The 17,798-nt window shown below is 37.3% G+C and overlaps 1 protein-coding gene across 1 annotated transcript in view; it reads right to left on the bottom strand.

Moving 5' to 3' along the window:
• The window catches only part of LOC122689427 (synaptonemal complex protein 3-like), a 37,901-nt gene extending 20,595 nt beyond the window's left edge, over nt 1-17,306 (bottom strand). Inside the window, exons 1-4 of the mRNA XM_043895836.1 lie at nt 17,194-17,306; nt 16,226-16,325; nt 14,633-14,731; nt 11,316-11,420 (exon numbers count right to left, since the gene is read on the bottom strand). Coding sequence (XP_043751771.1) covers nt 11,316-11,420; nt 14,633-14,731; nt 16,226-16,325; nt 17,194-17,306 — 417 coding nt within the window. The remainder of the gene's footprint in view (nt 1-11,315; nt 11,421-14,632; nt 14,732-16,225; nt 16,326-17,193) is intronic.
• Nucleotides 17,307-17,798: the final 492 nt, after the last annotated feature.

Genomic DNA, 17,798 nt, shown 5'->3' with positions numbered 1-17,798 from the left:
GATCTGAGCAGAAATAAATTAAAATTAAATGAAAGTAACAACAGTAAAGATTAATAAAACTAAAAGCTTGTTTTTTGAGAAGATAAACAAAATTGAAAAACCTTTAGCCAGACTCATCAAGAAAAAAAGAGAGAAGAATCAAATCAACAAAATTAGAAATGAAAAACAAGAGGTTACAACAAACAATGCAGAAATACAAAAGATTATAAAAGACTATTATGAGCAACTATATGGCAATAAAATAGATAGCCTGGAATAAATGGACAGATTCTTAGAAAAGTCCAATCTTCCAAGACTGAACCAGGAAGAAATAGAAATTATGAACAACCCAATTGCAAGCACTGAAATTGAGGCAGTGATCAAAAATCTCCCAAAAAACAAAAGCCCAGGGTCAGATGGCTTCACAGGAGAATTCTATCAAACATTTAGAGAAGAGCTAATGCCTATCTTTCAAAAACTCTTTTAAAAAATTGCAGAGGAAGGAACACTTCCAAACTCATTCTACAAGGCCACCATCACCCTGATTTACCAAAACCAAACAAACACAACACAGAAAAAGAATACAACAGGTCAATATCATTGATGAACATAAACGCAAAAATCCTCAACAAAATTTTAGCAAACAGAATTCAGAAACACGTCAAAAAGCTCATACACCATGATCAAGTTGGGCTTATTCCAGGAATGCAAGGATTCTTCAATATATGCAAATCAACCAATGTGATACACCAAATGAACAAACTGAAGGATAAAACCATATCATGATCTCAATAGATGCAGAAAAAGCCTTTGACAAAATTCAGCACTCATCTGTGATTAAAACTCTTCAAAAAATGGGCACAGAAGGAACATACCTCAAAATAATAATAAGGGCCATATATGATAAGCCTACAGCAAACATTATTCTCAATGGTGAAAAAATGAAAGCATAGCCCCTAAGATCAGGAACAAGACAAGGGTGTCCACTTACGCCACTATTAATCAACATAGTTCTGGAAGTCCTAGTTACAGCAATCAGATAAGAAAAAGAAACAAAAGGAATCCAGATCAGAAAAGAAGTAAAGCTCTCACTGTTTGCAGATGGCATGATACTGTACATAGAAAACCCTAAAGATAGAATCATAAAATTACTAGAGCTAACCAGTAAATTTACCAAAATTTCAGGATACAAAATCAATATGCAGAAATCACTTGCATTTCTGTATACTAACAATGAAAAATCAGAAAGAGCAATTAAGTAATCAATCCCATTCACCACTGCAACAAAAAGAATTAAATATCTAAGAATAAACTTACTTAAGGAGACAAAAGAACTGTACACAGGAAATTATAAGACACTAATGAAAAAATCACAGATTATATAAACAGGTGGAGAGATATTCCATGTTCCTGGGTAGGAAGAATCAATGTTGTGGAAATGAGTATACTACCAAATGCAATCTACAGATTCAGTGCAATCCCTAGCAAATTACCCATGGCATTTTTCATAGAACTAGAACAAAAAATTTCACAACTCAAATGGAAACATAAAAGACCCCAAATAGCCAAAGCAGTCTTTAGAAAGAAGAATGGAGCTGAAAGAATCAACCTTCCTGACTTCAGATTATACTACAAAGCTACAGTCATCAAGACAGTATGGCACTGGCACAAAAACAGAAATATACACCAATGGAACAAGATAGGAAGCCCAGAAATAAGCCCATGCACCTGTGGGTACCTTATTTTTTGGAAAGGAGACAAGAATATACACTGGGACAAAGACAGCCTCTTCAATAAATGGTGCTGGGAAAACTGGACAGCTACATGTAAAATAATGAAATTAGAACACTTCCTACCTCCATACACAAAGATAAACTCAAAATGGATTAAAGACCTAAATGGAAGATCAGAAACTATAAAACTCTTAGAAGAAAACATAGGCAGAACACTTGATGACATAAATCAAAGCAAGATCCTCTATGACCAACCTCTTAGAGTAATGGAAATAAAAACAAAAGTAAACAAGTGGGGCCTGATTAAACTTAAAAGCTTTTTCACAGCAAAGAAACACTAAACAAGATGAAATGACAACCCTCAAAGTGGGAGAAAATACTAGCAAATGAAACAACTGCCAAAGGATTAATTTCCAAAATATACAAGCAGCTCATACAACTCAATACCAGAAAAACAAACAACCCAATCAAAAAGTGGGACAAGACCTAAACAGACATTTCTCCAAAGAAGACATATAGATCGCTAACAAACACATGAAAATCTGCACAACATCATTCATTATTAGAGAAATGCAAATCAAAACTACAATGAGATGTCACTTCACACTGGTCAGAATGGCCATCATCAAAACGTCTACAAAGAATAAATGCTGGAGAGGGTGTGGAGAAAAGGGAATGTTCTTGCACTGTTGGTGGGAATGTAAGTTGATATAGCCACTATGGAAGACGGTATGGAGATTCCTTTAAAAACTAGGAATAAAACCACCATATGATCCAGCAATCCCACTCCTAGGCATATACCCTGAGGAAACCAAAATTGAAAAAGACACATGTATCCCATTGTTCATTGCAGCACTTTTTACAGTAGTTAAACATGGAAGCAACCTAGATGTCCATCAACAGATGAATGGATAAAGAAGTCGTGGTACATATACACAATGGAATATTACTCTACCATAAAAAGGAACACATATGAGTCAGTTCTAATGAGGTGGATGAACCTAGAATCTATTATACAGAGTGAAGTAAGTCAGAAAGAGAAAGATAAATATCATATTCTAATGCATATATACATAATCTAGAAAAATGGTACTGAAGAATTTATTTACATGGAAACAATGGAGAAACAGACATAGAGAATAGACTTATGGACATGGGGAGGGTGGAGAAGAGGGTGAGATGTATAGAAAGAGCAACATGGAAACTTACATTACAATATGTAAAATAGCCAATGGGAATTTGCTGTATGGCTCAGGAAACTCAAACAGGGGCTCTGTATCAACCTAGACGGGTGGAATGGGGAGGAAGATGGGAGGGAGGTTCAAAAGGGAGGGGAAATATGTACACCTATGAATGATTCATGTTGAGGTTTGACAGAAAACAAAAAATCTGTAAAGCAATTATCCTTCAATAAAAAAATAATTTTTAAAAAAGAAAAAAAAAAGTGGGTTCATAGGAGGCCAAGGTCATGAACTCAACATTTACATAAGAAGAAAAGTGGTGGGAAAATTAACCCAAATTGTTTGGGTACCACATATTATATCCACATGGCTGGATGCTGGTCTCATCGTTAGGTGTCCATGGTTTTCAGAAGATTAATGAAGCAATGGGTCACTAACAACTAACGTTTATTCCGCACGTAATTTGTGCCTACACATTTCACCCTCACTGTTTCATCTGACACTCCCAGTAATCATATGGCATAGAAAATACCATCAGTTTCTGCTCTACAAATAAGCAAGAATAAAGCTGTTTTAATGCACACAGATGATTCTGGATTTAGTGAGCCTCAACACTTAATTTGTCCCTTTATATGTTTTGGAGGAGCAGTGCTAAGAGAATCCTGACTCACATGGATAAAAGTGTAATGGGTTCCCTTGTAGAATTTTACATTTCAGACCCCTGAAGTCAGAATGCAAAAAACAGAGAGACAGAGACAGAGAGAGGAGGAGTGATGTGTGGGCAACACTCCAGGGCAGAGCTAAACTCCTGCTAATCACTGATTTTAACATTTGTATAGAACTAGAGATCAAATTGCCAACACCCGTTGGATCACAGAAAAAGGAAGAAAGTTCCAGCAAAACGTCTACTTCTGCTTTACTGACTATGCCAAAGCCTTTGACTGTGTGGATCACAATAAACTGTGGAAAATTCTTCAAGAGATGGGAATACCTGACCACCTTACCTGCCTCTTGAGAAATCTGTATGCAGGTCAAGAAGCAACAGTTAGAACCGAACATGGAACAATGGATTGGTTTCAAACTGGGAAAGGAGTATGTCAAGGCTGTATACTGCCACCCTGTTTATTTAACTTAGATGCAAAGTACATCATATGAAATGCCAGGCTGGATGAAGCAAAAGCTGGAATCAAGATTGCCAGGAGAAATATCAATCACCTCAGATACACAGATGACACCACCCTTATGGCAGAAAACGAAGAGGGACTGAAGAGCCTCTTGATCAAAGTGAAAGGGGACAGTGAAAATGCTGGCTTAAAACTCAACATTCAAAAAATGAAGATCACGGCATCTGGTCCCATCACTTCATGGCAAATAGATGGGGAAACAATGGAAACAGTGACAGACTTTATTTTCTTGGGCTCCATAATCACTGCAGATGGTGACTGCAGCCATGAAAGTAAAAGACACTTGCTCCTTGGAAGAAAAGTTATGACCAACCTAGACAGCATATTAAAAAGCAGAGACATTACTTTGCTGACAAAGGTCCATCTAGTCAAAACTTTGGTTTTTCCACTAGTCATGTATGGATGTGAGATTTGGACCATAAAGAAAGCTGAGTGTCAGAGAATGGATGCTTTTGAACTGTGGTGTTGGAGAAGATTCTTGAGAGTCCCTTGGACTGCAAGGAGATCCAACCAGCCATCCTAAAGGAAGTCAGTCCTGAATATTCATTCTAAGGACTGATGTTGAAGCTGAAACTCCAATACTTGGGCCACCTGATGCAAAGAACTGACTCATTGGAAAAGACTCTGAATCTGCGAAAGATTGAAGGCAGGAAAAGAAGGGAGGACAGAGGATGAGATGGTTGGATGGCATCACCGACTTGATGGACAAGGATTTGAGCAAGGACCGGGAGTTGGTGATGGACAGGGAGGCCTGGCATGCTGCAGTCCATAGGGTCCAAAAAGTCGGACACAACTGAGTGACTGAACTAAACTGAAGCACACTTTAGAGATCTGGGCAACAATGTATTAACTAGCAACCACTGGGCTGATGGCCTTCAACATAGTAAAATATGTATAGAGTAAATCCCTTTCATTTCTGCTAGTCCTTCACTGACATAAAACACTGTGTATATAAGATTGACCCAAACCTACATGACCTCTGAGTAACACCATGAGGCTCTGTGGAAATCTATAAAGTATAGATCTGGTCTGGTTACTCCTTTAGGCTATGTGATTCACCTTACTGCATGCACTATTGCATACCGCCTGCAGTTGGGAAGATCCCCTGGAGAAGGAAATGGCAACCCACTCTGGTATTCTTGCCTGGGAAATCCCATGGGAAGAGGAGCCTGGTGAGCTACAGTCCATGGGGTTGCAAGGGTCGGACACTGTGAGACTGTGCTATGTATTAATGTTGTATTCAGGGAGCCAGACTTCCCCCCTTAGAGTAAGTTCTTTACTTATTGCTTTAACTGTTATTATCCATTACAATTTTCTGGTATCAAGGAATCTGGTATAAGAAAACTTATTAGGTTACTCAGTCATGAATTTAAGTGGTTTAGGTATCAGTATTCCAGTATATATCCATGGAATTCTCCAGGCAAGAATACTGGAGTAGGTGACCATGCCCTTCTCCAGGGGATCTTCCAGACCCAGGGATCAAACTCAAGTCTCCTGCACTGCAGGCAGATTGTTTACCATCCGAGCCAACAGGGGCTTCCCAGGTAGTGTTAGTGGTAAAAGAACTCACCTGCCAAAAAAAAAAAAAGAACCCACCTGCCAATGCAGGAGAGGTAAGAGATGTGGGTTTGATCCCTGGGTCAGGAGGATCCCCTGGAGGATGAAATGACTACCCACTCCAGTATTCTTGCTTGGTAAATCCCATGGACAGAGGAGCCTGGTTGGCTACAGTCCATGGGGTCACAAACAGTTGGACACAAACGAGGGGCTGAGCACGCACTCATGCATCCCCATATCAGGTGTCAGATTAAATGGTCTCCTTATACTTTACCTGTCTGAATTTGAATCAGTTAGTGGGAAGTAATACTCAGCCCTAAAAATAAAAGCTAAAGCAGTCAAAATTTGTTACTGAAATAAACAGTGATTTTCATCAAATTACATGAATGTGAACTCACAGATGTATAATATGCTTACTTCCTTATATGTACCTCACACCATCAAAAGTGCACTGTGTCTTTAAGTCACTGTGTTTACTGGACAGGTCTTTTATTTTTAGACTGATGTCTCTAGAATCTATACAGCAAATGTTTCTGAGCTATAGTTAGAATTGCTTCTTATAATCTGTAAATCACATACTGATGTATGGCAAAAAGCATCACAATATTGTAAATAAATATCTTCCAATTAAAATAAATAAATGATTTTTAAAAAATACAACTGTATACCACTATTGAAGAAACAAACAAAAACAGACAGAACTGCCAAGTGCAGGGTTCTGAGACCACTTTGTGCAAGAAGCAAGCAGCCCTATAGATCTGTAGGTCCCTGAGAAGAAAACATAATTTGTATTCATGATGATGACTCTGGGTCACCAAGAAAAGGTTAAATTTGTTTTAATTACACTGTGCTTAACAAAGGGATGTGAGTTACACATACATTTTCCAAAATGACTATAAAATATAGAATTTTAGAGCTTAAAAGTGTAACCTGGCCACTGATTGAGGAAAAACAATCAGTGTTGGTAACAAACACCTCCATATAGGAAAATGCAGCATTATCAAATTTCACATTTTGCTGGGATATGTTAAGCTTATGTTTGCTCTTCAATTCACAGTGTTTCTGAACAACTGTCTTGCATTTTTCTCTGTCTCGCTGACCTTTCTCAAGCTGCTACTGTTACACTAACACATAAGAAAGTGTGGGAAAAGAAGCCCTGCAGTGAATCTTTGGATAATTTGAAAAACCTCACCCTGTCTGTCAAATTAACTTTTAAAAAAATCTCTATCTGTATTGTGCCAAGTTCACAGACCATTGGAAGACACGTGATTATCCTTCACTTTAGCATGACTACACTATTCTTGAAATAAATCAACAAATTAATGTCCATTCTTAATCTCCCCAAAGGTCTTCCATTCTTCCTGTAGTGGTGAGATGTAACTATTTAATCCTCTGACACATGAAAGAGCTATTCAGGCAGTATTCTTAAAAGTGTCTGGAAACCAGAATATTTGATTTGCTAACCCCCCAAACATACTTTTAAGGCTAAAAGCAATCCAAATTTAATACATAGAGGTAATTATTCAAAATATCTGTCAGATAGTCACCTTAGAATTTCCTTTATGTACTTAGATGTGGACTGCCATATGGAATTGGTAATACACAGCTTAAATATCAGGTAGGAAAAAAATTCCAAAGCCAATTTTGTAAAGGAGTGAATTGGCCTAGTGTGCCCTAGTGGCAGGTGCTACGGTGAGCTGAGGATGCAAACCCTGTCTATGTAAGTCAGACTTGCTTCTTCTGTAAAATGATGAGTGAGTCGAACAAAGGGGGCATGCCCCTAGTCACCCCTAGTACCTCTGCAGGGGACCAAGTTCCAGCCTCAGAGAAAAGGTAAAGGATGCCAATTAGACACAATATGGTGATCATTTTGCAACACATAAAAATATGAAGTCATTACCCTGTACACTTGAAATGAACACTGTGTGATACGTGAATTATACCTCAGTCTAAAAGGGGGAAGGGTGGTGGGAAGCAAGATGGAGTTACTCAAGTAAAGTCAAGGAGGTGATATGAATGTTTCTCCCTACTGGGTCAGGAGAAACCCCTCTCTGAAAGACGGAGGCAGGAGGCTCCTTTTTCTCCTGGAATTCAGTTGCTGAAAGAAACCACTTGACCTTGGTTTGTGGGTAAATTTCCTCAAGAGCTAGCCTTGAGCCTTCCTCTAAATTTTGTATGCATCGCAGCTTTCTATCTGCCTCCCCTCAACTATGGTGTTTATTTCAAGACTTTGGCCTTCTTAGAAATAACCTCAAAAGAATAAGATAATTATCTGACCGAATGAGATGATTACATATTAATGACTGATGGACCTTTCAGGTTAAAGATCTGTGGTCTCCTTGTGTAGCATACAGTTGACAGAATCTGGAGTCAGAAGTACTAGATCTCATGTCTTTCAAGCCTTAGCATTTCAGCCTAGTCCTTTTACCTCTGTGACTCAGTCTCTGTAACTGTGTGTTCCTGCAACTCCTATGTGTTCCTGCAACTCCTGTGTATTCCATGCAACTCCAGTGAGGTTCATATATTTTGAAATACAGAACACTGTTCTAAAATGTCCTATTTTCAGTGAAAAAAATTTAGGCTACAGTTTGAGATTTAAGGGATAGCAGGAAAATAGCCACTGCTTCAGGAAAGACAGACCATGAAACCTTTTATATTTTGTTCTTGTTTGCAAAGGTCATTGCATCATTTGTATGATGCCACATTTAGTGTTTTGTGTCTATAAATTTCAAGACACCTTCATTGTAATGTTTTCTAGACATCATGTCATCAAGCACCTGATCAGGTTCACAAGCTTAGTGACTGAGTAGTAGCTGAAGGAGACGACAAGAAGCCTCCATTGTAATCATCAACATTTGGGCTCAGACGTATGATCAGAATGAGAGTGCAGCAGTCTGGACATGTAATCAGAAATACAGCTCCAAAACTCAGTGTCAATCCTGAGGATTCAAAATTTTAGCAATCTCTGTGTCAGAAGAGAAATCCTTATTAGACATTTGGGGGTTTGTTGCTGCAGGGTTAGATAAAAATCCAGGACATGAAGGATATCTGCCTTGCTTACTTTGATTGCAACAAAAGGTGACACTTTAAACACTATAAATCGAAACATTAAGTCGTGATACTACCTAAGCGCATGCCTTAGAGCACTGCAATTGTCCAGTCAAAGGATATGAGAAGAAAGGATTTCCTTGATGTTTGCAAAGCAAGTGTTTAGTTACTATGAAACAAAAGAAAATATATGTCTACCAACTAGGATTTAGAAACTCAAACTGTGGTTTTTCTGAAATTTGTATTTAGTAAAAGAAATTGGTCTTGCCAGTTCAGAGGGGGGAAAAATGAGTCTTTACATTTGCTTTAGGGCCACTTGTCCTGATATTCTGAGTTAAAATCTCATTGTCACAGAACAGTGGACACGAAACTTTCCCTCTTGTGAAAAATAAAATACCAGCTAAGGCACAAGTGACATGAAAGAAAAGTGCTGACGGAGAAAGAAAAATGGTCACCAAAGGTGGCTTCCCAGGTTGCTCAGTGGTAAAGAAGCCACCTGCTAATGCAGGAGACCTGGGTTCAATCCCTGGGTTGGGAAGATCTCTTGGAGAAGGAAATGGTAACCCACTCCAGTATTCTTGCCTGGGAAATCCCATGGACAGAAGGAGACTGGCAGGCTACAGTCCATGGGACATATGTCATTCAAGTCAGAAAAGGAGAATCTATATGGGCTTGTTTTTAAAAATCTTGGAAAATCTTAAAGAGGAAGCTGGTATATAGGGCCAGAATTAAAGGGAAAAACACACAGAAAAACAGGAGAGAGTCACTCCTCCTCTCCAAATAGGAATATATTGTTTTGAATGGGTCAAGAAAGCAATTTGAGTAACTTGGAAAAAGATGTTTAACTGACTTCTTTCAATATATTCTGAAACAATGCCATGTTTATTAAATAACATGTGTCCAAATGAAGAGAGTGTTGTGCTATTATGTGTTAAAAAAATGCCCAAAACAAAAGGAAAGGCACAGGAATTAATTATCCAAGTTTTCAGGTGAATAAAAATCAACTTTCCACATAGTCAATGAATGTGAAACTTGAAAACAAAGCACTGTAGGCAATTTATATTTAAAGACAGACATGAAATATTTTAACTGTAAGTAATTAAGTGTATGTATATATTGATGAGGGCTTCCTAGGTGGCACTAGTGGTAAAGAAACTGCCTGCCAATGCAAGACACACAAGGGACACGGGTTCGATCCCTGAGTTGGGAAGATCCGCTGGAGGAGGGCATGGCAACCCACTCCAGTATTCTTGCCTGGAGAAACCCATGGACAGAGGAGCCTGGTGGGCTACAGTCCATAGGGTCACAAAGAGTCAAATGAGACTGAAGCAAATTGGCATACATGCATATATTAATGGAACACTTTTGATCAATGCTAAGGCCACGTGTCATTTAATAATGAACCAGCTCAAATGGTAAAAATCTGCCTGCAATGCTGGAGACCTGGGTTTGATCCCTGGGTCGGGAAGATACCCTGGAGAAGGGCATGGCAACCCATGCCAGTATTCTTGCCTGGAGAATTTCATGGACAAGGGAGCCTGGGGGGCTACCATCCATGGGGTTGCAAAGAGTTGGACATGACTGAGTGACTAACACTCTCACACCAATTAAAGTAACATTTTGATGTCTCTGTGGAAATGACGTAGTCACAAGCCATGTCTCAGCACTGATATTTATGTATTTCAATAGCTAGGTCTGTTCTCTTACTGATATTTTAGCAGTTCAGTTAATTAAAAAAAGAAATGTAAGTTGCTCTTAATAATTTTTATAAAGCAATGGGGTAGATTTTTCCTTTGAAATCATTTTTTTTTCCTTTGGAATTGGATCTGTAAACTAATGAGTAAATACAAAGGGGCGCACAGATAGAATGGATCTTATACTCTTTAATTTTTTTCCTTAAGTGAGAACAACGTGCTGAGACATGGGTTTGTAAATATGTTATTTCCACAGAGACATCAAAATGTTACTTAATTGGTGTGGATGTGTTAGTCACTCAGTCTTGTCTGACTCTTTGCAACCCCATGAACGGTAGCCCACCAGGCTCCTTTTCTTTCTATACTCCTTGGACTGATATAGAACACACTGATGACAAACCTAGAATTAAATCACCTTTATTGCTAAAAGTTTATTTGACACTGTTAGGTACAAAACATTAATGTTACTATCAAAAAGAGCTGAAAGCTTAACGATTATAATTTGAGAATTGCTGATTATAGTCACAAACTGTCTGGGTTTTATATAGGCTTTAACACATAGAGGAGTCTTGCACTGAAAAACTGTGCTAAGATAAATAAGATGTACCCCCTTTAACTACAATTTTTAAAATAATGTGGTTCATAAAAAATGAACAAATAGAATAAAAAATAAAAATAAAATAATGTGGTTCAGTGTGGCTGATGTTGCATTTGTATCATACAACTTGGGTTCAAGCTCTTTCCCCAAAGCCCTCAGAATAACAGGGACAGGAGAAACTTTTGAAGCATTTGCAGTTCATTCTGCAGCTGTTTCAGAAAGGAAAGAAATATTAAACATCTGCATATTATTTAGGTAATGTTATATACACGTCATTAAAAAAAAATACCCCAATGCTCACATCCCTTCATAGTACTTGGTATTAAATACACACTACTTACAGCTTCAACGATAATTTTGTCTTGCAGCATGGCCATTCCTTGTCGAATTTCACTTTGCTCATCATTCAGAAAATGTTCGTGATCCTTCTCTAACTCCTCCATATGCTAAAAAAGAAAGTCTAGTTCAGTGAGAAAGCACCAGTTTTCTCTCACATTCTAAATGGATATGATTAAAGTTCAAAAGTAATAACACTTAATATTCAAAGGATGCTCATTATTTATTCCAAATAAAAATACTGTAACAAATACGTGGATATTGAAATACTCACTTAATAGATCTTCTAAATGCTGACTTGAGTCAAATTGTATTATTACAGTGGTACAATCACCTTACCCTTTGCTCAAAACAATAACTTAAGGAAGTTAAGGGGGAGTAAAAACAAAAAGATCGATGGTCCCATGGAATGAAATACCAGAATTTAAAAACCCTCTAATGAGCTTTCTAAACAATAAGTAACAATGCATGTATAGTGACTAATAATGAGTGCAACATAGCCCCATTGGAGGGAATAGAATGAGCTCTACTATGACCTCACTACATGATGAAAAACAAATTTATTTCTAAATCTTTACCATTCATTCAGCAAATATTGACCAGGTGCATCCTATCTAAAAATAAGAGTAGTCCTCCTTCCATCCTATCAAAAAAAAAAAAAAGATAAAAAACTAAGGAGAGGTTTCCAGCTCAGCTGTGTTTTTCTTTACATATTTTTAAAATTAAAAAATAAAAGACAAAAACATTATAACAATTCAGGAAGCATATTCAGCCATGGCTATGTAATTTGAATCAATCAAACAGGATTGATTCTGACTTTGTTGTCAGAATAAGATGTCAATTAGTAAAGGAAGGAGGGAATCAAACCTATTGTAGGCGAGGAGCATACACAAAGCAAGGAGATAATGGTGACTTAGTGCAGAGAAAGCAACCGATCTGGACAGGTGGGAGGAGACAAAGAATGTATGTGGAAAATCACAAAGAGAAGGGGGTGGGTCTTGTTATGGGGGACACGTTGAACATGTGAAACTTCAAACTCGGAAGCTATTATGACAGGTTTGCAGGAGGGAAGGGATACTTTTTGGAGGATCATATTACAGAAGTGTGAAGGATGGATTGGAGAAGAGAGAAGTCAGGCAAGAGTTTAATAGAACAAGCAAGGGATGATGAGCCCCTGAATCAGGTAGGGCAGCAGCAGTGGAATTCAAAGGAAGAAATGAAATAGGTGCAAACTACTGTACTATACATAAAAGAGAAAAACAACACAGGATTTACTGTGTAGCACAGGGAACCATATTCACTATCTTATAATAAGCTACAATGGAAAATGATCTATATATATATGTGTGTGTGTGTGTGTATATTTAGATACATAAATCTATATATATATGTATATGTATCTAAATATATATGTATGTATATGATGTACATATATACTCAAGCCAGTCTTCAACAGTATGTGAAACATGAAATTCCAGATATTCAAGCTGGATTTAGAAAAGGCAGTGGAACCAGAGATCAAATTGCCAATATCTGCTGGATCATTGAAAAAGCAAGAGAGTTCCAAAAAAAACATCTACTTCTGCTCTATTGACTATGCCAAAGCCTTTGATTATGTGGATCACAACAAACTGTAGAAAATACACATGTATGTATATATATATGCATAACGAATCAAATTGCTGTATACCAAAAACTAAACACAACATTGTAAATCAATCAGACTTCAATTTTTTTTAAAGAAAGAAATTGCAGTTGCAGAGCTAAAAATTGCAGAGTCCAGTAATTGCTGGGTGGGAAGGACAAGGGACGTGGAGTCATCATAGATAACACTAAAGTTAATACCATAAATGCTGACATTTAGCAATAACCTTTAGAAGCATCTTTTTTGGTACTTTATCAAATCTTCATACCAATTAGTAGTAAATGGTTCTCAGGGAACATTAGAGCTACACCTTGTCTACTTAGAAACATGTTCAAGATAACTTTTGCACATATATGATTCTAAAGCTCTTTAAAGATTATCTATTTATGCACTGGGAAGACCCAGAGGGATGGGATGGGGAGGGAGGTGGGAGGGAGGTTCAGGATGGGGAACACATGTAAATCCATGGCTGACTCATGTCAATGTATGGCAAAACCACTACAATATTGTAAAGTAATTAGCCTCCAACTAATAAATTAATTGGGAAAAATAAATTAAAAAAGAAAAAAAATAAAGATTATCTATTTAAAGCCTTTAGCTGTTTTACTTAAGCCATCTCAATTAGTTTTAAAAGAGTGATACATTAATATCTTGTATTTGGACAAGATGATCATTCAAAAGAACACTTCTGCTTCCCCTGTCACTGAAAAAGAAGGGGAATGTGCAGGGTCACATCACGTCCTGAATAAGTATGCACATATATATATGAAGAAGGGGACAACAGGCACTGAGGACAGTTTGCTAATGTGCAAATATCACAGCAAATCACTCTCAATCCACAAACATGTAGTCCTCTTCTGGGTTTTTCATTCAGTTATACACTTTGACTTTCTCATGTGATTGTAAATTTGCATATAAAGTCACTATTAGTTACTCATATTCTAAAAGCAAATACCCCATAAATGTTCATACAATGCATTTGAAAACAAAAAAGGTCTTCACTAATTACAACTGCCTGACTTTATATGCAGCAGCAACAGTTAATAGGAGAAAGGTAAAAGACACTTAGAGATGATTTATTAAATTCCTAAATTTCCAGTATATATTTCTCCTTGGCTGATCAACTAAATATTCATTGCTGAACAAAATAGTTATGATAAAAAGGTTAATCAAGTATCAGTTTTCTTCACCATGTATATACATCTAGATTAAATTCCCAGTTTGCAGTTCCCCATTTTAAATGATTCCCACAAAATTATAGGCTTCCTTGATGGCTCAGATGGTAAAGAATCTGCCTGCAATGTGGGAGACCTGGGCTCGATCCCTGGGTCAGGAAGTTCCCCTGGAGAAGGGAATGGCAACCGACTCCAGTATTCTTGCCTGGAGAATTCCATGGACAGAGGCTACAGTCCACAGGATTGCAAAGAGTCAGATATGACTGAGTGACTAACACTTTCACTTTCACAAAAGTATAAAGGAATCCTAAAACTAAAAACACATTTACCAATTAGGCTGTATTCAGACCAATGAATTCAAAATGGAGAAAGTTTAACAAGTTAAAGGCAGGCACGACCTAAATGTTTTCTCCCCCATAAGTTTGGATAGACACAGACTATCTTCTACTTTTATATACATATTGTTTTTATGAGATGTACTGTGTTACCAAATACAACAGACCTTCAGGAATTGCTCATATGAATTTTTAATTTTTTTCAGCCTCTGGCTCTGAAGAAGTCTAGCTTGTTGAAGAACATTTCGTTGCTCTCGAAACATACGCTACAAATATAAAAGAAAAAGTGGTAAAATGTGGGCAACGTTTAATATTTGGAAAGCATGTTTATACATTAAGCTTTAAAGGAACTCTCTCTAACTCAATGCTTGTTAACATTTCCTGTTTTGACAACTTTGATGACCAAGTTGAAGTAACTGTGGTCACCACTACAAGACAGAAACCATATAATATTCCTACCCTATCAGTCACTGAGTAGGAGATATTCTTTCTTAACAATCTTCAAAACATGTCATTCTTGAGGTCAAAATCCACAAATGACCCTTCCAATAATGTGTTTACCACGGGTAGGCAAAATCTACAAGGTAATCCTTCCTAACAGTAATTGCTGAGGAACTATTCTTTCTTAACAATACTCAAAATATATATTAATTCTTGGCCCCTTCAATATGCACATAGACGATCCTTCCAATAGCTGGCCTTTCTGTTCTTTGACCTAAACTCCAACAATAAACTTATCCTCTTCTTTACATTAGCCACTCACTTATATAGTCATACCCCATAGTCATGGGATTCGGTCATTCCCAAGAATTGCCCCAGCTACATGATATTAATTAGAGCAAAGACTTAAACAGGAACTACGGGTCAGGTATGGTTCCAATGACTTTAATAGACTTCTTCTATATGATCTCATTTTTTTATTCCTCAAAAAGTCTCTATGAGGTACATACTCTCACTGTGTTCCCTTTCATAGATGAGGAAACTGAGACACACAGATAAACAATCTGTCCTTGGTTTCACAGCTAGCACTGGTCAACCAAGATTGGATCCCAAACATTTACCATTCCGGGGTCCAGGCCCTTGATCACTGTACTATATATACTCTTTTTCCATTTCCCCCAGCATTCAACCACTACCTCCCTGTTTTACACTTCATTCCCTTTCTTGCTACATACAGGTCAACACTACATCAGGAATAACATCCGCTGATGCTAGGACTGTTCATTGTTCCCAACCCCCACTCTCTTGACTTCCTCTCTCCTCCTTCTCAGCTTAAATCCCACCATCGATCATTACACCTATGCCATGGCACATATACCTTGGCCCCTTCTCTGTCAGTCTTCATGACTAAACCCCAATCCTGGGAAATCCGCCTCTCCAGCTGCTCTGCATCAGCCATGTGGAGTGGCCTCACTTTAAATTCATGATCACTATGACAGCAACCTAATTTGCACCCATAATTGCTGCTTGGCAATGGTATCTCCTTGGTCTTCTCAGGAAACAATTCCAGGGCTTCTTCTCTGCCCCTAAAGGCAACAACTTATCCACCATCCTTACTCCTAAACGGTGACCTTACTACTTCGCTAAATAAACAGAGGCACTCCCAAGAGAACACTCATTCTCCCTTCACTACATCTCCCACCCACCTTCACCCATCTGAGTTCAGGGGCTCTACCTTCTCTCCTGTATCATTGCCTGAGCGATTGCTAGTTGAGACTCTGATACAATAAGCTCATTTTAAAGCTAAGGCTGATACTAACAGCTAGTTTTTCTTCTTGTTCCTGGGCTTTCTTCATGTCTAAATCCCACTCCCGAAACAAAGTCTGAAACTGCTGAGCATATTTGAGATAAAGATTCTGCCTGTGAAACATAAGAAAGAGCAATGTCAAACTCCACAAAGATACAAACAAATATCAACTGTATTTAAAACAAAATTGATTTGACACAATTTACACTATAAAAGAAGAAAGCAGTAATAGCACAATAGCAGCTGAAATATTCTCACGGGAAACAGAGAGGTTAAGTGGATAACTTACTCCTCAGTTCCAAAAGTACTGCTCCTGACTGAATAAATACAAACACTATCGCACATGCTCTCTACTTCTTGAAATCTAGTGACAATTTATTGTACTATGAATTTCCCAGAAACATCATTTTATCTATTAATAAAAGCAGTTTACTTTTCATTTCTTCTTACTGAATATCCTGTATGTCCTAATATGATAAGTAGATTCAGTCAGCTTATACTATCTATTTATCAGAGAAGATTACCAAACAGGAATATTTCACTTAACTATTTCCCCTCTTTGGCACAACAATGAATTTTGAAAAAAAGAACAGTAAACACAACTTAGTTAAATGGTACAAATTTTTCACAATATAAGATTAACTTTTTCTGCATAACTGAATACAGTTAACTGTCACAAGAATAATGGTTTAAGACATCAGCCTTACTGTTGAGCTAGGATAGGTCTAAAATGAATATAATTTTATTACATAGAAGGAAAACTCAATTGTTCTTTGAAAGGGGAAGGAAAAAGGTCATCTTTATTGTCTTCTAGGAAATATATCACAATTCTCTTGAGGAGTAGGATTACAAAATTAAAGACTTTACCTGCTTAGGAAAAAAAAACAAGCAAAATATGTTTTGCCTTAGGTTATATTCACCATGAGACACTAAGAAATTATACAAAATACCATTGTGGCACAAAAACTTAAACCACTTTACCTTTGTTCTTGGTGTGTTTTCCAAACACTATCAAGTTTTTCATTAGTGATTTTGATAGTAGCTTTTGTGTTCATCTCAAACTTTTTTCTCTTTGCAAGAAGAGCCTGTTTCATGTCAACTATATAAAAAATATTTACTCATTAAAGTCAAATGTGGAAAATTATCTTGTTCTGATACATTCAAATCAATATGGGCAAATGCTGCCTCAGCAATACACAAAGACACTTAAAATTTGTAATACAGACACCATTTCAAACAGCAAGATTTGCTCACTTTTCTCTGGAAAACCTTTCCAGTAATAGTATAACAAGTCTAATTTTTCTAACCACAGACCACCTTTAGATTTAGAGATACTGGAAAAGTGATAACAATCAAAGCAATTTCCAAGTTTCAAAATGTGTATAAGGAATCTCAAGAGAAAACTTTCCATTCATTCCTCATCAGAAAACAGTGAAAAGTCAAGTCTTTGTAAGTTTGTAAAGTCTCCTGTAGTTCAAGGGACACGTTTAGATGGATTACCATTAGGATGTGTTGCAAAATAATGCAGAAAAGAACCCTTTGTGAAAATAACCTTCAAAAGGATAATCATTATATTGCAAGTTAAG

This window comes from Cervus elaphus, chromosome X, assembly GCF_910594005.1.
Source record: "Cervus elaphus chromosome X, mCerEla1.1, whole genome shotgun sequence".
Classification (NCBI taxonomy): domain Eukaryota; kingdom Metazoa; phylum Chordata; class Mammalia; order Artiodactyla; family Cervidae; genus Cervus; species Cervus elaphus.
Note: the sequence above shows the minus strand (reverse complement) of the source record. Positions and strands in the feature narration are given on the sequence as shown.